Source organism: Megalops cyprinoides, chromosome 7, assembly GCF_013368585.1.
Source record: "Megalops cyprinoides isolate fMegCyp1 chromosome 7, fMegCyp1.pri, whole genome shotgun sequence".
NCBI classification, from domain to species: domain Eukaryota; kingdom Metazoa; phylum Chordata; class Actinopteri; order Elopiformes; family Megalopidae; genus Megalops; species Megalops cyprinoides.
In genome coordinates this window covers 39,683,848-39,708,468 of record NC_050589.1, presented here as the reverse complement: position 1 = coordinate 39,708,468, position 24,621 = coordinate 39,683,848, and the positions used below count along the sequence as shown (strand labels likewise).

The 24,621-nt window shown below is 41.3% G+C and overlaps 1 protein-coding gene across 3 annotated transcripts; it reads left to right on the top strand.

Moving 5' to 3' along the window:
* Nucleotides 1-513: 513 nt before the first annotated feature.
* LOC118781114 lies at nucleotides 514-23,539 on the top strand. Of its 3 annotated transcripts, none has more exons than XM_036534001.1 (5): nucleotides 514-649; nucleotides 1,923-2,033; nucleotides 4,316-4,572; nucleotides 22,911-23,126; nucleotides 23,208-23,539. In XM_036534001.1, the coding sequence occupies exons 2-5, from the start codon at nucleotides 1,953-1,955 to the stop codon at nucleotides 23,413-23,415; spliced, it is 762 nt and encodes a 253-aa protein (XP_036389894.1). In that variant the 5' UTR covers nucleotides 514-649; nucleotides 1,923-1,952; the 3' UTR covers nucleotides 23,416-23,539. The 3 variants fall into 3 exon arrangements, with proteins under 3 accessions (XP_036389894.1, XP_036389893.1, XP_036389895.1); XM_036534000.1 differs by having other exon boundaries at nucleotides 1,842-2,033; XM_036534002.1 differs by having other exon boundaries at nucleotides 1,842-3,911.
* Nucleotides 23,540-24,621: the final 1,082 nt, after the last annotated feature.

The window sequence follows — 24,621 nt, the reverse complement described above, 5'->3', positions numbered from 1 at the left end:
TGACCAAGGTACGTTTTACTAGTCTGTTTTCTGGACACAAATGACCCAATAAAAAAGGAGAAAACGAGCTGAATTTCATTTTTTGTTTTTGACACGCAACACAAGAAACGAAAAAACAACTCGTTTTCTCCTTTTTTATTGGGTCATTTGTGTCCAGAAAACAGACTGGTAAAACGTACCTTGGTCAGTACTCTTTGGGACAAGATAAAATGACCACTCAATATTTTGTTTTCACCCCTGGGTGGGCCTTGGCGCCCGAACGCTTCTGATTGGCTATAGGACCAAAGAGACGTGTGCTCAGTTACCGTCATTTCTGAGGAAAGTGTAAGCTTATTTTGGCGGTTTAACTGCCATAAATATTATTTATGTCATTATTTTATATGTTTTGTCCACATATATTATTTATATAATTTATTTTCATGAATATTGATTTATTTTGTATTAACATTTCACTGGAAGTATGTTTACGTTCTGTGTTGTGCGGGGGACACATTTAGTTGGTGCAATCTCCTCCAAAAGAAAAAGTGAAGCAGAAGTTTATGGCAGAAGCAGAAGATTGAGTTTAAGGGTGAATTGCGTAGTCATTTTTGAAAGATTTTATGTTCATTCAAGTGGACTCATTCCCTCTTGGTTGTGTGCAGCCAGCGAGGTATGTTTGTTTACGTGTTTTATGTTTAATTGCGCATAATTATTTTCTACAGTTTGTGTATGGTACAAATACGTGCTTGTTCTGTACATTGATGTATTTGAACAGTTCGACGGTGGATTTGATGGTGACAGAAGTGCAGTTAAGACGATTAAATCCATCAGTATCAGAAGAACTGCGGTGTCGTGTATTTCCTGGAGGGAGTGATAGGCGGATTGATACGTTCTATATAGCCGAGCCTCACCGAGAGTTACGTTTGTAAGCAAATAAACTTTACGTGGAAAACTATGGCTACATCCACGATAATTGAACATTTTGAAAGCAATATTTTTCCTTTGTGTATTCAAAAAACTGAGCAAAAGCGCAGTAGTAGCCTGCATATGCCCAGCCCAGCCCAGCCAGCCAGTTGGTGGAGCGTTATAATCAATGTCTACAGAGCCGTGTATATAGAGAGTTTGACCAACTCCAGTGTCAACTGTTCTGCGCTATGATTGGTTTAGGGACTTTCACGTGATTCATGGGCACCATGTTGTAACCTAACCTTCATCCTGGTGCAATTGGCTTAATATGGATTTGCTCATAGGCTCCGGTTTATTTCAAGGTATTTCAAACAATAAAAGCAGCAGAAAGTAAACCATGATGTTATTTATATAGCTCTATCGATCAATCATGCTTGACATTGATGTGGGAATCATACTGAAGCGTTGGGTTAATATTAAGGAAGCAGGTGGCGCATCTGGATTTGCCATAGCAGTTAAGTTAAATGAACCTTAACAGGCTAGTTTTGCTAGCGAGTGCAATAAACACACACACACTTACCAGAAACTTTTAGGACATCCCATTTTACTCCAGAAATATATCTATGAAATATATCTACAATTACTGTTATAGAAATATATCTATGGTTACCGTCATGTCATAAAATGTTAGTTCGCTGTGCTCCGAGTTGATAAGTTTTCCAACCGCTACTGTCTGTTTTTGGTCGTTGTCGTGGGAACGTGACGTGACGATAGAACATGGTCTGGCTGTACAAATAGTAGTTTTATACCGTTATTTTACCATTATTTGGGGCAAACAGATATGGGTATGTTTCTGTAGGGATCCTACAAATGTGGTCAGGTATCATAATGACATCTATGAGCCTATGCGTGGCGAAAATAAATGCTTTTGTCCGACGTTACATTTTGTCCCATAGGATTACACTGTACGGTCGTCCAAATTCTTGTTCTGCTTCAACCTGGTCGTCCATGGTAAGAAAGGAATTTTTTCTAAATAGTGACAACCGTGTCAAAGACGACCCTACTTCATGGTAATAGCGGTCTGCAGCCTCTTCAGCCTCTGGCAGAAGAACTGCCGGCACTTTCTTTGGACATCCACCCAGAGCCAGGTAACACGAATTACCATTATGTATCCATCCATTCTATCATTACATATTTCTTAAATCTGAAATAAACACCCATCTTTGGGTAAAAACTCAAGCAAAAACTACAGCCAAGCTGCCCTACTAAGACTTGGGATGTCACTGTGACTATATCAAGGAGGGGTCAATTTTGTACTCTGCTTCGCATCTTGCCTAAAAACGCCCCTCAGCTATTGAGAAATCACTGGATCCTACAGCGTCTTGAGATTTAGAGATACATTCGCCTCTTGAGATTTAGAGATAAAGGGCTGGGGGCTGTGTCTTGTATCCTGCGTGCATTCCAGGACTGCACCAGCCGACCAAGTCCAATTTCAGCAACCTGACAGGTAAGTGTGGACACGCAATATCGTGTCATGTTGTCCTCCAAATTCAGTTCCTCTTGGTCAACCAGGTGGATGAGAGCCCCTTTCAGTGGGTAGTTTACACTCTGATTGACATCTGGCCACATTCTTTCGACTATATGGTTCTGTAATTTTGAAAGCATGAACAAATTTTACAGTGTAATTTCAGAAATAGTTCATCATTACTAATTTGCACTTGATAGTAACCAGTCTATATAAACCCAATTAATATGGTAAAGAGTACACTATAATGAAGAATAAGCAACAAATTTGTCATGTCGTTGAAGTGTTTTGGCTTTGCATTGTTACCACTATTGCTGCACTACATTGAGAAATAGTGTATGTCTATATACTGTAACAGTATCGGAGAAAATGACTAACAGTTTTTGAGACTAGATTAGTAACCAATAAGACAGAGACAACAACACTGCATTATAAACAGTTAGCAGTTGATTGAGGGAAAGATGCAATGAACCAATTTACATGAGTTGACTGTGTTTGCAAGTATGGTTGTCTTGCTGTGTAATTCTTGTAGCCTGCCAATTTCTCCTGCATGAAGAGAGTTAAGTAAAACTCTTTTCCATGGTCTACCCTTATTTGCTCTCACATTCCATATTCCAGTACAGCACTCCTGTAATACAGAAGCATGTATCAACACATTTCATTCATATGTAAGACACCACATAAGCCTTTTGTGGATCCATTTTGCATACATTTATAGTTACATGTATAGTTACATTGTAACTTACAGCACATTGAGCACTGTAATTACCTGTAAATCTGTTGATGTATAGTCAGGTTATTTTTCACCGGCATTGTGGAGTGGCTAACAATTTTGCTGGAGAAACCCATCAATTGAAAGCACATGGGTCGCCCCAAGCATGACCAATTTCTCATTCTGGTCAATGTGCAATTTGTGACCCATATACTTTGCACTGTATGGCACTGGATTTAGGTTTCTTGATCTCTAGGGAATAGAAAAAATAGCTTTTTTTCTCAGAATATTGTAACAATTGTCTAGAGCACAATGAAACCTTTTAGCCTTAGCCTACGTAACACTCACATTGTGCCAATCGGCATGATGTGAAGGGTTCACATTTTTGAGAATACGACCAACGCGCCCCTCTGATGCCTGGATCCCTTTTGAAGTCAGCCTCCATACGCTGGTCCAGTCTGAAAAAAAAAAAAACTCAGAATCATTATGGTTGGTACATACAGAAGCTGTACGTAAAATATAATAATCTGTCAGACTGTGTCATACCTCATTAATTGCTTTAGCAATCTCGACCTCCAATTTGGCATCCTGAATTCGGTGTCGGATGATGCCATGTTCGGCGCAAAATCTCCTTATGTTTGCTTTAGAGAATCCCTTATGTAATCCACAGTAAGATAAACTTTAACCAGTTTTACGCAAATATGGAGACATGTTTTCTTCAGAGGAGGCAAGACAGTCTGTCTCAAATTGGATGATATGCGAGTGGACAGAATAGTGAACATCTTTCAGGTAAGTTAATGTGGTATGTCAAACTAATGAATTGCTTTAAAGGTAGTTACCGTGATGTTCAGACATGTGTGGGTGAAAGTTATAATGACATTGAACATGGTTGCATTGGTGCCATAGACCCGGGATATTAGTGAGGTTTAAGGGATAATGTAACCGAAGAGTATAGAAGGCCTCTGTAATGTCACTCTTGGTTGTAATGGTAGTTAGCAGATGACATTAAGTTAAGCCTATGCACTAAACCTCACTCAAAGGCACTTAACCTGACTTGCTGGGGATAAATGCTAGCAATGTCAGGGGTTAGCCTCTTTGCTAACACTTTGTCAGATCTTGCTGTTACATCTCACTTTGCATTTTAGCAAGAAATGTGTGTTCACTGCATAACATTTTCTATTGTTTTCTTTTAGGTCAACACAACTAGCCTCTACATCACTGATGCCTCAAATGTTGTGATATTTCCGATGAATAATGGGTGTTTCAGCACCATGGACCTCACCGACAAAGCGCAGTATGAGGTTCATGGAGAAACTGTTGGGCAGAGTCCAGCTTTGCCGATGCCAGCCCCAGCCCCATCCCCATCCCAGCCGTTTGCCTTTCGGTGGAACTCTCAACCTAACATGAGCCAGCTTGCACGATCTGTTTCCACACAGAGGTCATTTCAAAGGTAAGGAAGGTCTCATGTTAACTGATGTTGATGATCTTAGAATGTTGATTTAAAAAGCTAACAAAAAATCTACAGACTAGCAATGTCGCCCTGTGTATCTCACAACAGGATTTTATGTCATTTTTAAAGCAAAACTCTTTGACTGCATGCGTGTATAAAACAAAAGTCTTCCGAAATTTTGCTTAAACAGTAATGCTGTTTCCCAACAAGTCAAAAGTCGGTTATTTCCAGTTTGAGATTTCCCACTTGTGTTCAGACCTCCTACCCCATTCAAAGTTCCTACTTGTACACGCTTGGCAAGTCTATATCACCTCATAATACTGTTGTCTTGAATGCAGCAAAAGCAATATTGTACCATTGTGTGAGTGAGTAAAGAATATCAGCTGTTCTTTATGTATTACAGGTCAATTCATGTCTCTGACATAGTTGATGAAAAAATGATGTCAATTGTTCATTGTTCGATTTCTGGAGGAAGAAAAAAGGAGAAAACGAGTCGATTTTTAGTTTTTTTGTGTTGTGTCAAAAACAAAAAAGTGGAAATTCAGCTCGTTTTCTCCTTTTTTATTGGGTCATTTGTGTCCAGAAAACAGATTAGTAAAACGTACCTTGGTCAGGGCCGAACTTGATGTTGATATTTAATTTGTTCAATTTGTGTGACCTGAAAGCTACTTTCTCTTTAGCTTGATTCAGTTTTGCTAGCCTTGATGATCAATCATGGGCTGTTTATTAATACCAAGAGCGCTAAGAACATACTTGTGTTCTTGAGAAGAACATTCTTGCCAAGTGTCTTTGACAAGAATGGTCTTGCAAGATCGCGAGGACGGAGAATGCACCTATCAGAGATTGAAGGCGTTTTCATATTAGGTACAATTGCCCCCCCCCCCCCCCCCCCCCATTCCCCGCTGGTCAGCTTTCACATCAGTAATGTTGTTCCGTACCCAAGTACACTTGCATATCTACACACTCCGATTCAGCACCTAGTTGGTTTGCGATCTGCCAGTAAACACAAAGAAGAAGCGTACACTTCACATTTACATTCTAAATAGCAGTCCACTCCCTTGTTTTTGTACAGTAGTTTTTACACCTGATGCGAACCATACCCGAGTACACATGAACCGTACTCGAGACCACCTTTTCAAGTGGTACGCGAGACACAGTGTTCACACTAATCAAACGAACTGGACTTTGGGGTCAAGTGTACTCGGATCCGGGCCCGGGTTCCTGTGAAAGCCCCCTAAGCCCCCCCTTGTGTTTTGCCATAGTATAGGCTGCTACTTTGTTCATATAATAAAGTTAAAGATGAACTCAAAACTCGTGTTTGTCATTTCACTCATATGGTAAGATGGGTACTAAAGTTTTATTTAATCCTTGTGTACTACCTTTGTCCTAAGGGTTAAAAATGACCCGCCTTCACTTAACCCGTAAAATAAAGCAGCTTAATTGAATTTTAAACCCCAAATTTATTTTGCATGAAGAAACAACCGGTCATTCATCACACACTTTGTGAATGTCTGGGTTTTCCCTCTTCATAGTGCAGAAAGACTGCATTTAATCAGTGGACACCACTCATTTTTATTACAACACACCTGTCATGATTGTTTTCTTTAATAAAGTACAGGTTTATTATTAGGGGTCCAAGCACCGAAGCTGCTGGAACCCTCTTGTTTTTACTCAGATTATTATTATTATTAGCAGTCCAAGCACCAAAGGTACTGGAACTGTCTTGTTTTTACTTGAAAGATTAGGGGTCCAAGCACCAAAGGTGCTGGGAGCCTCTTGTTTTTACTTGGATTGTTATTATTAGGGGTCCAAGCTCCGAAGGTGCTGGAACCCTCTTGTTTTTATTCGGATTATTATTATTATTAGGGGTCCAAGCACCAAAGGTGTTGGAACCCTTTTGTTTTTACTCAGATTATTAGGGGTCTAAGCACCAAAGGTGCTGGAACCCTCTTCTTTTTACTCACATTATTATTATTATTAGGGGTCCAAGCACCGAAGGTTATTATTAATTTTTATGTTACAAATTCAGTTTGTCATCCTGTTCTGGTGGATATCCCCCTGGTCTGGGCCAAATGGACCGAGGATCTTCCTCCACATTTTGATGCCTTCTGGAAAATAATAAGTCCTCACAGAGTCTGATGTAATTATGGTTGTTTGGTTTATTGCATATGGTGATCAATCACATACAGTAAACCGGGTTGGTCCACAGAGCAACAGGTGTATATGCGGTGTGTATACATTCACAAACACTCCCCAATCACTCTGTCCTCCCCTCAGCCTGCATCCATCCTTTATGCCTTTTCTCACTCCTCCTATCCCAGACCATAATTTCCAACTCCTCCCAGGCTCCTCCTTCAAGATCATCCCATTTTCCATTTAATACACCATTATTTAATTTTTAAGCTGTTACATTTACCCCGCCTGGAAAGTCCCACAAACTCCATAGTCATTAATTGTATTTTGTTTTTAAACATAACTGTCTGCCTTTCAATTCAATTCAATTCATTTTTATTTGTATAGCGCTTTTTACAACACAAGTTGTCACAAAGCAGCTTTACATTGTTCCCAGGCCTGAGACCCCCTGAGAGCAAGCCAACAAGGCAACAGTGGCAAGGAAAAACTCCCTATCAGGAAGAAACCTTGAGCAGAACCGGGCTCATGGGGGGGCCCATCTGCTTCTGGCCGGCACTGGGCAGATAGAGTTAGACACAATATTATGCAATGTACATTTGTTATTGACAAACAATAGCAGTTAACAGTAGAGTGATTATAAGAATGTCTCCTAGGATGTCCGGGTCTTGGAATGCAGTTGGCTTTGATGGGCAGGGCAGCGAGGTAGCAGGACTGGAAAACGAGATGAGACGCTTGGGCTACAGCTCCAGACAGGAGCCCGGAGCAGGGAATAGGAAGCAAACAGAAAACAGTGGTTAGTGGATGATAAGAATGGCAGGGATGTAGAACAGAGAGGCAGGAGAGGAGGGGCAGAGAAAAAGGTGTGCAACAAGGAAAGACCCCGGCAGGCTAACATTATGGCAGCATAACCTAGGGGACGGGAGGCAAGGGACCGGCATAGTCATGAGGGCGACCCTAAGACAGTCAACACCAGATCACGGCACAGGGTCCATGAAAGCAATGACCACTTAGTCCACCAGAGACTCTATGATCCACGCCAGCACCAGGCCATGTCCCTCAGCTGAAGGATTTACTATATAGATATGTTTTGAGCCTAGACTTAAAGGTGGAGAGAGAGTCTGTTCCCCGAATCTCAGAGGGTAAACTGTTCCACAGGAGAGGGGCTTGATAGGAAAAGGCTCTACCGCCTACAGTAGTTTTGCCCACTCTTGGAATGGTGAGAAGCCCGGCATTTTGGGAGCGAAGGGCTCTCTGCGGAAGATATGGATGAAGAAGGTCCTTAAGATAGGGGGGGGCAAGCCCATTTAAAGCCTTAAATGTGAGTAAGAGTATTTTAAAAATGATCCGGTATTTAATAGGTAGCCAATGGAGAGAGGCCAGAACTGGGGTGATGTGCTCAAAGCGTTTAGTTTTAGTTAAGATTCGAGCAGCTGCATTTTGCACCAGCTGAAGGGGTTTTAATGAGACGTTTGCACATCCTGACAAGAGGGCATTACAGTAGTCTAATCTGGATGTTACAAAGGCATGGATTAGTTTTTCAGCGTCGTTAATTGATACGATTTTCCTGATTTTAGCAATATTTCTCAGATGGAAGAAGGCAGTCCTAGAGGTGTTAGTTATGTGAGTTTCAAAGGAGAGCTCGGGATCAATAACAACACCAAGGTCTTTGATGGCTGCACTCGGGGCAAGGGAGACACCATCAAGGTCCAATGTAAAATGAGTGAGTTTGCTCCTGATTGAATTTTGGCCTATGACCAATATTTCGGTTTTGTCCGGGTTGAGGAGGAGAAAGTTTCGGGCCATCCAATTCTTTACATCTGTTAGGCAGGCCTCCATGTTTGAAATATTCAGAGGGACATCGGGTTTGACTGATATGTATAACTGAGTGTCATCCGCGTAACAGTGGAAATTAATGTCATGCTTACGGATGATATCGCCAAGAGGCAACATGTATAACGAGAAGAGCAGAGGTCCAAGCACAGATCCTTGAGGTATACCATATTTTACTCTGGAACGAGCGGAGGATTCGTTGTTGATGGAGACAAACTGATATCGTTCTGATAGATAAGATCTAAACCAAGATAGGGCATGTCCACTTATGCCAACCAGGTTTTCGAGGCGGTCAAGGAGGATACAATGATCGATGGTATCAAAGGCTGCACTTAGGTCTAGTAGCACAAGAAGAGAGATACAGCCATTGTCACAGGAGAGTAGAAGGTCGTTGAGCACTTTCAGGAGAGCGGTTTCCGTACTGTGGTGAGGTCTAAATCCGGACTGGAAAACTTCCAAAATGTTGTTAGAGTGTAAAAAGGCACAGAGTTGCTTTGATACCGCTTTTTCCAGAATTTTGGAGAGGAATGGAAGGTTCGAGATGGGCCTATAGTTTGACAGGTCATTGGGATCAAGATTAGGCTTTTTTAGAATAGGCTTGATAACTGCTACTTTAAAGGGCTGAGGTACGTGTCCAGACATAAGAGAGGCATTGATAAGATTTAATAGTGGTGTGCCAATTGCAGGCAATAGCTGTTTTAGGAAGCCAGTTGGTATGGGGTCAAGTTGGCTGGTAGAGTTATTAGATGAATTGAGAAGAGAAGAAAAGTCGCCAAATTCAATGGGTATAAAAGAGTCGAAGCGCGGGGCGGGCCTAATAGACATGTCTACATAATCTGGAACGGGCCTGGCCAGGCAGGAACCAGAAGTTGATGAGAATTTTTGTATTGTGTCTCTTATCTTTAAGATTTTACTGTCAAAGAAGTTCATGAAGTCACTGCTACTATAAATTGCTGGTATGGTAGGGTTAACTGATGCAGGACTCTTGGTTAATCTGGCAATAGTGCTAAACAGGTACCTAGGATTGTCCTTGTTTCTCTCAATAAGAGTAGAGAAATATTTGGATCTGGTAGCTGTGAGGGCATGCTTGTAATTTAGGAGACTTTCCTTCCACGCCAGGAGAAAAACCTGTAGTTTGGTGGAGCGCCATTTTCTTTCGAGTTTTCGTGTGGCTTGTTTGAGAGCACGAGTATGGTCGTTATACCAAGGTGCTAGCTTCTTGCCTGTGATTTTCTTCCTTTTGAGGGGAGCAACGGCGTCTAGAGTTTTACGCAAAGTAGAGTCGATTCTGTCCGCGAGTAGATTAATTTCAGTTGAGCTGGGGTTTGAACATAAACTAGAGGAGATTTCGTTGTGCAGGTAGTATGCTGTAGGGAGCTCGTCGATAAAGGCATTTGCTGTAAGAGAGCAAAACGTGCGCCTGGAAGAAAATCTAGGCTCCGAGTATGTGAAGCACGTTAGTGGTAAATTGAAAGAGATGAGATAGTGGTCGGATAACACAGGATTGTGTGGCATGATTTCCACCTGGTTAATGTCTGCTCCATATGTGAGGACCAAATCAAGAGTATGGTTGCGGTAATGTGTGGGTTTGTCCACAGCTTGATAGAGTCCAATGGATTCGATGATGGACAAAAATGCTGTTCTGAACGGGTCATGTTCATTATCCATATGGACATTAAAGTCGCCTACTATTACAGCTTTTTCTATATTGACAACCAGGTCAGATAGAAAATTGGCAAATTCCGATAAGAAAACACTGTAAGGGCCAGGTGGCCTGTAAATTATAACAAGGGTAAATAGCTGAAATGCAGTCTTGTCAGGATGTGCAAAGCTAAGTACTAATAGTTCAAATGAATGGAAGTTATAGCCAGGTTTAAGGGTGGCACAGAGTTTGGAGCTGTGTACAGCAGCAACGCCGCCACCTCTACCAGTAGGTCGAGGGACCTGGTGATTACAATAACTGGGAGGAGTTGATTCGTTGAGAGCAACAAAGTCATTAGGTTTAAGCCATGTTTCAGTCAGGCATAAGATATCAAAATGGTGATCAGTAATCAATTCGTTTGTTAATAAAGCTTTAGGTTGTAGCGATCTGATATTTATTAACCCAATCTTAAGGACCATTTGTCTACAGGTAGTACTTTCAGGTTTGGCAGACTTAATTTTTATTAAATTATCAGCACAAATGCCCCTACTGGATGTTTTTAAGAAGTTTGGGACGGAGGGTCGTGGAACATACACTGTCTCTATGGGATTTTTAAGTGGTGGTTCCAGGGAAAAAGCAGACAACTGTGTAGGACAGGAAGTCTGCTGCCTGGCCTTGGCCCTGATTAGTCAAGGTTTAGTGGAATTCAGACTATGATCTATGTTACTAGAGATGATAGCTGCACCCTCCCTCGAGGGGTGGATGCCATCTCGTTTTAAAAGACCAGGCCTCCCCCAAAACTTGTGCCAATTATCTTTAAAACCCACGTTGTTAGAGGGGCACCATTCAGACAACCAACGATTAAGTGACGTTAATCTGCTATAGATCTCGTCACCGCGCCGCATGGGGATGGGGCCAGAGAAAATTACTGAATCCGACATTTGTTTGGCAATCCTGCACACCGACTTAATAGTTAACTTTGTTACTTCCGATTGCCTCATGCGAACATCGTTAGCGCCGACGTGAATAACAATTTTTGAGTATTTCGCTTTACTTTTACCTTTAGCTTTAGCCAGCACTTTCAAATTGGCTTCAATGTCGGAAGCTCTGGCTCCAGGAATGCAATTGACTATGGTCGTTGGTGTCTCTACGTTCACGTTTCTAAGAATTGAATCGCCAATAATCAGGGCTCTTTTAACAGGCTTCTCAGCAGGTGTGTTACTGAGGGGGGAGAACCTGTTGGAAACGTGAACCGAGGGTTGGTGGTGCACCGGGGGCTTGCGCTTGCGTCTATTTTCCCGAACCGTAACCCACTCGCCTTGCTGCGAAGGCTCTGCCGGGGTTGAGCTAGGGGAAAGGCTAATTGACGCATCCGGTACTGAAAAGGATTCGATAAACTTTTCACTAGCTTTAATCTCATATAAGGTGCGGATGCGTGCTTCTAATTCTGCTACTTTCTCCGTCAACCTAGCGTTAAGCTCGCATTTAACACAGGTGAAGTTGGTCGTAATGGCGGAGAAGGAATAACTAAACATGTTACACACAGAGCAGGGGAGACAGCGAGAGGGAGGAGAGCTAAGGATTGGAGAAACAGAGCTGCCTTTCATAGAAATGCATTCATTTTGGGTTATTTACACTGATAATTGAGTTGAGTTTGTATGTAATGCCACCTTGTGGATGTTTCGTAACCCCGCAGTAATATAAATCGAAAGTTTAGATTTTGCTTCAGTCAACCTCAGTTCATGTTGCTGAATACGTGCCATAGGAATCTTTAGTGCTGACTTTCTGTTTGAGCTTTGGACATTATTTGTCTGTAAGTACCGGATTTGTGCTTCAATGTTATGCTGTCATGGGACTGTGCTATTTCTTAGTTTGCAGTATTTTGTGCAAATGCGTTATATTTTTGTAACGTCTATTTCAACACGCTAGCTAGTTATGCTAGCTATCGCGATTAGCATTTTCTTCACTCTGTGTTAGACGTATTTTAGTTGCGTGTAATATATCATGTATGCTTCATATTCTATATTGTATGCATGATTCACGTACATATTTCTGTTTGTGTATTTTGTTGCAGTTTTACAATATTACAACTGGGATACTCAATAAACGTCAAGAAAAGTCAAGCCTTGTTGGATTTATTGGGATTCGAGTTATTGTTAGCTAGCTGTCTAGTCCTGCCTAGTCACAACGCAGTACGAGATCAGCATAACACTTCTGAAATTTCCCATTATTTACACTCCACACCTATATGATGTTTAAACATAATTAAATAATACAGAGTACGTTTTATTTTTAAGCATATATGCCTGGAATATTACCATTGTTTCCAGGCCCACGTTTGAATAATAAAAAAGGTTAAATAACTCAGTTAGCCAGACAGCGGTGATGCAGACTAAGAAGGCACACAGATATCTATGTGCCACAAGCTACAAGGTTAGGCCTTAAAACAAAGGGTTAATGTAAGAACTAGGCCCCGTCTGAACATGGCCCAGGAGATGGGCCACAGGAACAAGACAAAGAAGAATTAAACCCCGCGAAGGGGGGCCATTGGCTCAGCACTGCTGTGATGGGAAACTATGACAAACTGCAGTAAATCCACATACAGTTTGCAAGCATTTGCCAGTAGATGTCAGCTAGGCCAAAGCAGGCAATCAGCTCTTATTTTCTAGCTGTATGACTCCTAAAAGAAAATATAAAACTAAAATGGGATGGATATGTTAAAAGGAGGCAAAAACACGCTGACATGCTGTAGGGGGAGAAGATACAATAAGCGAAGGTGGCATGACTATGAGTCAGAGGAAGAAGATACAATAAGCGTGACTGTAAAACAATAGGAGAAGGGAAGGGAGAGAAGATACAATAAGCGTAGACCATGAACCAATAGGAGAAGTGAAGGGAGAGAAGATACAATAAGCGTAGACCATGAACCAATAGGAGAAGGTGGCATGACTATGGAACAGCAACATAGTGCACGAAGGTTCTGGGGTGACTTCCAGGGAGGGCCAATGCTGAAGGCAGTGTTCCTCCTCCAAGGTCATCCACTGTCCTGTATTAGCCCCCAAGATTACCCCCCTAGCAGTGTCTTACAATGGCCTACATGCAATGTTTATGACCTAGGGTAACCCCCCAGCATTACTCAGGCATAGAGTCACATCATATTACTTTTCAGTAGTAGTGCTTAATGCATACAATATGTTCCACTATACAAAGTATAATAGAATACATATTATTTAAGGCTAACATATTAGATTGTCTGGTAAAGATAAAGATAAAGAAAATAGCTAATGTAATATATCAATAACTTCAGTTAATATGTCAATAACTGGTTAAAATCAAAAGCTAACATCTGTTGGCAATGTTTATGATGTTTGCTGGCAATAACTTATTTCCACCATGTAACAAGCTTAATCGTACCACGTCAAGGTCCGCTTTTCTCTGGGGGGGAGTGAAGGTGGCAATACTCATAATTTACATATGGGGTATACACTTTATCAAACATTTTCCACCACACTACCAAAACAAAACATTGGGAACTCCTGAGACTTAATAGGTATGTTTCTCCCTTTGTTAACAATCATCCCAAGGAGGGAGAATGCCATAGGTCACATAATTTGGTGACCATCTTGAATTATCTGTAAGACTCTTAAATGTCAACTTTTCTTGAACTGTGTGGCCGATTGGCATGAAACTTAATATGTACAAATGAGCCAAGAGTTTTATCTTCCATCAAATTCTTCCACTGACAAACACTGACCTGTGAAAATCTTCATCACAGACTTTTACTGCATGAAATTCAAGACCCCCAGACAATTAGCTTATATGTGCTTGGACCCCGGAATTGCTGCTTGCAGCTGTATTTATTGTTATTAGGGGTCCAAGCACCGAAGGTGCTGGAACCCTCTTATTTTTACTCGGATTATTATTATTATTATTATTATTATCAATAATATTAGGGGTCTAAGCACCGAAGGTGCTGGAAACCTCTTGTTTTTACTCAGATTATTAGTGTGATTGCAATGCAAGCACAACTGTTGTTATCCGATAGTTTTATTAGTGTGATTGCAACGTGAAGCATTGCAAGCACAACTATTGTTATCTGATTTATTGTTTTATTCTTCTTCTTCTTCTTATTCCACCAAATTTTGTCCCGCTTCTCCCACAATTTTCGAGACAACTGTAACTCGTCCAGTATGACCCCGATTGGTGTGCTTGTATACAGCTAAGCTGTACCTGCACTTGTTCTCCGGTTTTTGTCATTTTTTCATCCCTTTTTTCCCATAGACTCCCATTTATTTTCAAAATCACCCCCCTCACAATTCATGGCCTTCTCACTCGCTCACTTTTCACCCCATAGCCACCATACCTCACATGTTGCCTCAGGACAAATCACCCAGCACTGATCCAAGACAGTCTTTACCCGCACTCGTATTTTTGTCATTTTTTAAATCAGTTTTTTTATTAATTTATTCATCTCTCCATCCTGCCATTGACTTCAATTCATTTTTCAAAGTCATACCGCTCGGTCACCTTTTGGCCTTCGGTGATAGTACATCATATGCTGGCCCAGGTCATGCCACCCAACACTCACTGAAACCCATACTGACCCCACACTCGTCTTTTACTCTTTTATTCATCCTTCCATCCTCCCATTGACTTCAATTCATTTTTCAGTCTTACCGCTCGGTCACCTTTCGGCCTACAGTCACGGTACCACATATGCTGCTTTAGGTCATGCCACCCCAACACTCATTGAAAGCCATACTGACCCGCACTCATCTTTTACTCGTTTATTCATCCGTCCATCTCCCATTGACTTCAATTCATTTTTCAAAGTCTTACCACTCGGTCACCTATTGCCCAACAGCCACAGTACCATATATGCTGCCTCAGGTCATGCCACCCAACACTCATTGAAAGCCATACTGACCCTCACTTGCCAGCTAGGTTCCTAGGTTCGGCTGAAGGGCTTGGACCCCGTAATTGCCACCTACGGCTATATTTAGGGGCCCAGGTACATAGTGCTGGAACCCTATTGTGTTTGTTCTGATTTTTATTATTATTAGGGGTCCAAGCACTTAGTGCTGGAACCCTGTTGTGTTTGTTCTGATTTTTTTTGTTTTTTAAAGACCCACCACCACCCCCCTCTTCGGAGGACAACTTTATTTTTAATAAGGCAATACATTCATAATAATATGGATATCCATAAAAGGGGGGGATTGTGTATAGCACAACATACAGAGCAAGAAAAAACAAAGTGATGAGTAAGATGGGACGAGTAGGACGGGACAATAGCAAAGGACTGGGAAGACAGGACTAGACAAGCCAGTTGACGAACATGAAGAGGCAAGTTATTAAAGATTGAATAAAATAAGCTATGATTCACGTTGGGTGGTCACGGTTTAGGGATGCTGAAGGAGGTTGTCAGATATATTCTGCAAGAGTGTAAGTGACATGTGTCTCTGTGTATGTGTACTTGTGGTAACTGATAGGCAAAATAAGTAAATAAATTAAAGAAAGAAGGGGGGGGGTGAACCGAGAGTAGGAATGTTAGGGGTCGGGGGGTGGGGTGGGGGGGGGGGGGGCGGGGGGGCACCAGAAAAAGGAGAGCAGGGGGGTATGTGTCTGGCAATATACACGGCTTGTAGTTATGTTTGGATTGAATTTAGAAAAGTTAGAAATGGGTACCAAATGTCTTCAAAGGCTGATGTTTGGTTCTTTTTGTGAGCATTACTCTTTTCCATTGAAATGTATTCTGAAATTAGATGAGTCCAGTGAGTGATGTGACAGGATTTCCTTGATTTCCAGTTTTGGAGGACTACTTTCTTAGCAACAGTTAGAGAAATGAGCAACGGATTCCTGAGTTTTGATGGGATGTGAACTTTGGCTTGTTCTGATTTTTATTAGGGGTCCAAGCACGTAGTGCTGGAACCCAATTATGTTTGTTCAGATTTTTATTTATTATTATTATTAGGGGTCCAAGCACGTAGTGCTGGAACCATATTGTGTTTGTTCTGATTTTTTTTATTATTTTTTTTTTCTGCCCTAAAAGTGTTTGCACAGCAAAAACTATAGACGCTAGAGCTACCAAACTTGGTAGACGCGTTTCTATCGTCACTCACTACTCAGGTAGAAAAACATCTTCAGTCCAAGATCTTTAAATATTGTATAAAGAAAGTTGCTGCGTTAAAAGATGTGGCCGCAGTAAGCCAATGAAATTGGTGAGTGTGGCCTGTATTGATATAATGCAGTGTTTCTCAGTCCTACTCTTGGAGCCCCCCTGTCCTGCATATCTTCTATCTATCCTTGCTCCAAACATGCTCTTAATTAAATCAGGTGTGCTCAGCTAATAAAAAATGCCACTGATGAGTTCAGTCAGGTAGATAAAGCAGGGAAAGATGGTAAACGTGCAGAGCAAGTTTGAGAATCAGTGATATAATGAGCTATAACTCCTGAATGCAATGTGCAATCATCATCAGCAAGTTTCATGAAATTTGGCCATATGGGGGCGCTATACTAGAAAAAGAGAGAAAAAAAATTCAAATGCCTATAGCTTTGGAACCAAAGCAGATGTTTCAACCAAATTTCTTGTGTATCATCACAGTGAAGGACCCTAGCTGGGAAAGCATGAAACCTGTGTGTCGGCCATTTTGTTTTTTGGCCATCTTGGTATTATCATTTTTTCAAAGGCTTTCTATGGCAGGCCATAGAAGCCCTAGGTGGATGTTGGTGGAATCTGGCACCCTCACAGAGCACAGTCCAAGGTATCCAGGCACCAAATTTGGAGTCAATCCATCAATCCCTGTAGCACCACCAACAGGCCAAATTTCAGAATACTTCTTGCTTATTACTTTTGAACCGTTTGTCCTAGTGTTGTGATCCTTATTTCCGCTGAATCCCTGGTTCATGATGAATTGAATAGACTCCACTGTAATGGATTCTTGAAAAAAATCATATTTTCAACTTTTGCGAACTAGTCCTAGACCGTTGATCCTATCACCACCAAATTTGGTCAGTATCATCGACAGAGGGATACGATACTGTGGTGGAAAATGTTTGATAAAGTGTGTGACGGAGAAAGAATTCTCCGCACAAACGGGCGCATCCGCCTCGCTATGAGGAAGCGGGGGGCTGTGACAATACATGTGTTTGTGCAATATTTAAATATACACGGACTCGGTTTAAATGGCTTCGGTTTATTTCTGCAGCTAGTGAGATGTGTTCAGTCCTGCAAGAGGAAAGAAGACTGTTATCATTATGTACCGGATTGCTACAGCCATATATGTTTGGATTGTTTGTTTGTTGTTTGGATTTGTTAAAACTTTAGCGAACACAAGCGTTGTTTCGGGTGCACACGAAACAGGCGATCGGGTTTGCTAATTTGACAGACAGCAATTATAATTGTCACTTTGGAACAAATGTGATAAATGCAATTAAGTCTGAAATGACTCACCTGTGGGTTAGAGCTGCTACCGGGAACGGGCAAAAGGAGTGCGTACACGGAGTAGGGGAATTATATAGTCTTATGGGTAGCGTAGTTCCCATGTGTTGAAACGTGGAAGGGGGAGAATGTGCTGCCAATGTAAATTTTATGCAGCAATCTGTTTTTGGAACAAAACATGTGGGTTTGTCAATGGAATGTGTGTATTTCATTGTGGGATGAATTGTTGTTATAACTTTGTCATTTTATTTCTGTAAATTGATTTTAATATTTTGACCCAGGTAATGGGTTAGTCCAGGGCGGGGCTCAGGCTATTTAAGCACCCAAGTTCTGTCATTTGGGGAAGAAGGCTGTAGGAGAGTATAAACTCTGTGAGCCTATGAAGGAAGGAGGCACCTGGGAATAATTGCCTGGTGTTGTTTATTTTGTAAATAGTTAAGCTTTTGTTTATTGTATAGCACAATTAAACGTCTTGTCTTCGTTCACCCCAATCTCTGTTGTCGTTACCTGTTTGCCGCTCGCCGTCCCGTCACAAAGTGTATACCCCATATGTAAATTATGAGTATTGCCACCTTCACTCCCCCCCAGAGAAAAGCGGACCTTGACGTGGTACGATTAAGCTTGTTACATGGTTGAAATACGTTATTGCCAGCAAACATCGTAAGCATTGCCAACAGATGTTAGCTTTTGATTTTAACCACAGTTATTGACATATTAACTGAAGTTATTGATATATTACATTAGCTATTTACTTTATCTTTATCTTTACCAGACAATCTAATATGTTAGCCTTAAATAATATGTATTCTATTATACTTTGTATAGTGGAACATATTGTATGCATTAAGCACTACTACTGAAAAGTAATATGATGTGATTCTATGCCTAAGTAATGCTGGGGGGTTACCCTAGGTCATAAACATTGCATGTAGGCCATTGTAAGACACTGCTAGGGGGGTAATCTTGGGGGCTATTACAGGACAGTGGATGACCTTGGAGAAGGAACACTGCCTTCAGCATTGGCCCTCCCTGGAAGTCACCCCAGAACCTTTGTGCACTATGTTGATGTTCCATAGTCATGCCACCTTCTCCTATTGGTTCATGGTCTACGCTTATTGTATCTTCTCTCCCTTCACTTCTCCTGTTGGTTTACGGTCTACGCGTATTGTATCTTTTTTCTTTGGTTTCATAGTCATGCCACTTTCCCATATTGTTTTACAGTCACACTTATTGTATCTTCTTCCTCTAACTCATAGCCATGCCATCTTCGCTTATTGTATCTTCTCCCCCTGACATGCCCCTATAGCGTGTCAGCGTGTTTTTGCCTCCTTTTAACATATCCATCCCATTTTAGTTTTACATTTTCTTTTAGGAGTCATACAGCTAGAAAATAAGAGCTGATTGCCTTCTTTGGCCTAGCTGACATCTACTGGCAAATGCTTGCGATCTGTATGTGGATTTACTGCAGTTTGTCATAGCTGCCCGTCATAGTAGTGCCGAGCCAACGGTCCCCCTTCGCGGGGATTAATTCTTCTTTGTCTTGCTCTTGCAGCCATCACCTATTCAATGTTCCGCTGATGTGCTTGGACCCCGCAATCGCCGCTTGCGGCTATATTTATCATTATTATTTTTTTTTTCTTCCCTAAAAGTGTTTGCACAGCAAAATCTTGGTAGATATGTTGCTATGTTCACCCACTACTCAGGGAAAAAAAAATTACCCCGATTGGCCAGATGGTGGCGCTATAGGAAGCCACAACGCGTTTTGGCCTGTAACTCTTGAACTGTTTGGGGTAGAATCAAAATTCTTTTTTCCCCTGGCTCAGGATGAACAAAAAAGCCTCTTGGACCAAAATGATGCGCCATATTGGATTTTCCGCCATTTTGAATTTTATGTAAAACAGATGGTTTGTCCAATTTGAACTAATCTAATGGGCAGGGCCTCTTTTGATATAATGAGGTGTAACTCCTGAATGCAATGTCCAATCATCACCAAGCTTGAGACCCCTCATGGCCACCATCAGCCAATCAAATTTTAGCAGTCCTTAAACTGACTTAACGACCTATCATCATGAAACTTGGCAGGTTGGTTCCTAGAAAACATTACTGTGACACGAAAGCAGATATTTCAGCTAAATTTCTTGTGTTTCATCAAAGTTAAAGAACTTATGAAACCTACACATCAGCATTTTGTGTTTCATCCATCCTTTATTTTGTCAAAAACACATTTAACCACCTCCTTTATTTTGTCAAAAACACATTTAACCACCTCCTCCTAGAGTTATGGCACAGTGCGCCTTTGTGTATTACGTCTCTGGATCATTGTCTTTAAGAGTTGTTAAAGGATAGTTGTCAGGTTGAACAATATGGCCACAGTGTACCCACAAATTTGCCCATGAATGCGCCATAAAGGAACAGTGGCCATATCTCTGCAACGCTTTTGTTCATTGACATAAAACTCATTTACACATGCTTACCATGAGGCCTGGGTGCCACACAGCAAGTTTAGTGAAATTTGGCCACTTTGGGGTGCTATACTGAAAAACAGGTTTAAACGCCCAAGTTTGCGTGTACTTAGATGTTAATGACATTGTGTTCCAATGGACATCACAAGGCACAGACCACACAAAGAAAAGCAAATATCGTGACCAATTTCTTGTAGATCATTACATCATTACAGTTAATATAGTCAATATAGTTTATTTTTATTTTTATTTAAATAACTTATTCATTTGAAAATGTGATTACATTTTATTTTTATTTAAATGTGGCAATTTCATCTAAAAGATGTAGAAAATATATCACTGTACCTTGTTTTATTCAGTATGTTTTATTAAATTGATATCAAATGATTATCCTCTGGGTATTCTGGTTTTCTACCACAGAGCAGACACATTCAGGAAATTTCAATTGGACATGCTATATTGCCCATAAGTGTGAGTGTAAGAGTGGTTGTCAATGTGTCTGTTCAACCTGTGATGGACTGGTGTCCTGTTCAGGGGTTGTTCTGATTATTTGTCTTCCTGGTGGGCCTATGGTGCTTGGTTCCTTCATTGCTGCTTGCAGCTATATTTATTTTTCCTAATTGGTAGTGATTTCGCACTTGTGTGACTGAAATGGCAATAGTTTGGTTTCCTTACTGAGATCGTGTCAACTTAACAAAATAAAACATGCACTTTAGCCATCAATTTCAACACTCGTTCCTGCACAGAATTAGCCATGGTTGGCAGAGTGGTGCTTGGCAGAGTAAACACTTGGCAGAGTGGTGCTTTAGTGCTTTTTCCAAAGCAAACCTTGTCGGGAATCGGTTTTGATAGCGTGTAACACGATTGCAGTTTTTTATGTGACGTCAATTGAAATCAGACCGGCAACCCTGTCGAAAGGCCAACTGTAGCTTATCACAAAGACATGCCTCTTCAGTGCATTTTATTTCCTATTCAACTGGCGCTTGCTATGCCCCTGCCCCTTTCCGCTCATTGGTGGAACATAAGGGCGTGTTGTCTTACCCTGAAGAACGTGGTGGCGGGAGCGCATAGCTCATGGCGGGCCAAAACAAAGGGAGCGAAATTGGGCGGCCCTGTGATAGGTCAAATATTCGCATGCTGAGTGTGAATGCATGGCACGTGTAAATAAAATGATTTCTCTTATTCATTCCATTTCAGGCAGTCTTTTGCGATGTGTTTATCGCGCATGTTCCTATCGCAGTGATGATGAAAATGCGATTTATCAGTCAGCACTAGTAGGAGCTGACATATGTGAAATAAACAAACAATACTATTTAGTAGCTGTGGATTACTTCTCCAGATACATCAACATAGCACACCTGCCAGACCTGTCTGGAGAGACAACATGCTTAACACTGAAGAACATATTTGCACGATGGGGCTGTCCCAATATTCTCATTACCAATAATTGACCACAGTTCTCGAGCAGAGCTTTTCAGCAATTTGCAGGACTATGACTTCAAACATGTCACGACTAGCCCCCACTATCGTCAGTCCAACAGTGAAGCAGAGAGGGCTGTACAGACTGCAAAGAAAATCTTGAAACAGACCCATTCACTGCCCTGATGAGCTACATAGCCAGCTCTATTCAAGCTGCTGGGGTGAGTCCAGCTCAACTGATGTTGGGTAGACAGATGAAGACAACAGTCTCCATGCTGGAGTCACACCTGCAGCTGTCATGGCCTGACTTTCAACAGGTGAGACAAGCAGATGAGAAAGCAAAACAGAGCTACAGGTGGAACTTCAACAAAAGATAAAATGTCAAAGACTTGCCAGAGCTTAGTCCCAGAACCACAGTTGCCTTGAAGCTTGATGCTGAATGGGGATGGAGGAAGTCCGGCAAAGTCCTCAAGATGTTTGACACTATGATCTTACCTCATACAAACAGAGAAGGGAGTACTTTGTCACAACTGTACGGTGGCCGATGAGTGCAAAACAAATTTACATCACGAGAACAAAACAAATTTGCATATGTCCGAAACAAACTTACAAACAGCCAAAACAAATTTACAAACGAGAGTTGCTGGCGGAAGGGGAATGTCCCAAATGCCGGAAGTGAAGGGATAAGATTAGCTTGCAGACTCTTAAAAGTAAACTCAATCAAGCCGGATTATACCGCAGAAAGGAATATTGTTCTAGAAACAGCATAACGCCATCAGGTTGGAACTACGTGGACCTGGACAACTGTTTGGCTACAGAACAATGTGGCAGGTACTTAGACAAAAGTACAATTTTCGAGTGAAGAGAGATGCTGTGATGAATTTGCTCAGGGAGCTTAATCCTCGAGGGTGTGAGAGGAGAGCACGCAGAAGGTTTATTAGAAGAACATACCACTCAATGGGACCAAGCTATATGTGGCATGCTGATGGTTATGATAAACTTAAGCCATTCGGTCTGGCCCTCTCAGGATGCATTGATGGCTTTTTGTGTAAAGTACTGTGGCTTCAGTGTGGACCAACAAATAATAACCCTGCAGTGATCGCTCACAATTTCCTTTCATGTGTGCGAAACCTTGGTGTCATCCCAATGAGAATGAGGACTGATTGCGGCATGGAGAACAGCATTATGGCTGCAATTCAGAGTACCCTACGCCACCATCACAGTGACTACTATTCTGGAGTGTCCAGCCACATGTATGGCTCATCCACGAATAACCAGCGTATTGAGTCCTGGTGGTCCATATCTAGAAAGGGAAGATAAGTAGCCTTCATAAAGTTACTTAATTATGACAGAGAAAAAAATCACTTATATTATACCCATTATACCTATACCCACATTATACCCGTTTTTATAGGTCACAGTTCTGGATGGAGTTATTTGCAGACCTCCGAGATTCCGGACATTTCAATGGGAGTCATGTGCATCAGTGCCTTCTGAGATTTTGCTATGGAGATGTTATTCAGAAGGACCTGGATGAATGTGTGAGACAGTGGAACAGCCACAGGATTCACACTTCCAGAACAGCTTCCTGTCCAGGAGTGCCCAATGAACTGTTCTACTTACCACACAGGTAATACATTAGTGATTTATTGATATTTATGTGTTTTTTTCTTAAAGGCCAGTAAATGCTATTGTACTCTGTTTAATATAGATTTGGCTCCAGAGACTGTGGCTTTGAAATCGAAGAGGCTGAATTGGATGCCTTTCCTGAAGCCAGATTGTCAATACCTAAATGTGGGGACCAAAACATGCAGGAGTACTTAGAATTTGCCATGGAGTCCAATCAACTACATAAGCCAGAGAACTGGGAGGCTGCAACAGAACTGTACATGAAGCTAAAAGAAATTGTTCAGCTATGAATCAAAGCTTTTCCTTTCCAAAAGATGTGGCTGCTCATGAGAGTTTTGAGTTTTCTTTGATGTTTAATGAGTTTTTAAAAATGTATCAAGACCAAACAGTCAACTACGCTGTATACTGCTGTTACAAGAGCATTTAATGTATGGAATAAAAAATTGTCAGGTCTTTGGAGTGATAAGACACTTATCTTTATTTTATATATGACCGATATTATTTCACACTAAGAACAATAAAACTAACGGATACCAAAATGATGAAGAACAAGGAACACAGTTTTAACAAAATCTCAACTAAACTGAGAGATCTAGTAATGTGGCTCAAAAACAGCCAAACCCTAGGGAAAAGGGTCCATTTGTGACCTAAAATCAGTGTAAGAATTGAGGAGTGGCAATTTCAATGTGTTTGAACATGTATTTGCTATTGGGAATGGAGAGTCATCCAGGAACTCAATTCTTGGTGGTGGTTCGAATCCAGAGGGGGTAAGTGAAGTCAGCCCAGTTGCAAACATCAAAACTTCCTCCACAGACACAGCAGCCTCGTCTTCTAAAAAAAGGTTGTATAAATGCATTTTAGGTATGTGTTTTCTCATTTTTATTAAAAAAATATGCCTCCTTTACAAACTTTACCAGTCGAGGAGGTAGTCTGCCCAGTAGCCCAAAGTTTGACTTTCTTGAAGTCTCCTATTACTCCCTATTGGACTGAGGTCAGGTTTGAAGAGTCTCTCAAGTTCAAAAGCAGTGAGACGCTTGTCAGAGTGGCACAGAACAGGAACCATCAAAGCAGGGTGCTGCTGTAGTGCTGTCAAAAACTGAAGTGCTGAAAGACCATCTTTGAATCTAAATAGTGTACATAAACAAGTTTCACTGCAGTGTTCCAATCACATAGAAATTAGCTGGAATGACACAGGGAGCAGGGTGTCATGAACACTTACAGATAAGCACCAGACATGGTAAGAAGAGACAGGCATAATAATACAAGTTACACAACACTAGGACCATTTTTGCTATTCTAATGTCTAACAGATATACTTGTATGTAAAGAGTCAAATTCTCGCATCTGTATGAAAAAAATCACAATATTTCAAATGTGCTATTACCTATCAATAACAGATGAGTTGCGATCAATGATATACCATCTAAGGTAGTCTGACACAATGTCTTTCTTTTCTTCAACAGTAGCCACATGCCTCAGACAACTGCAGTCTGTAA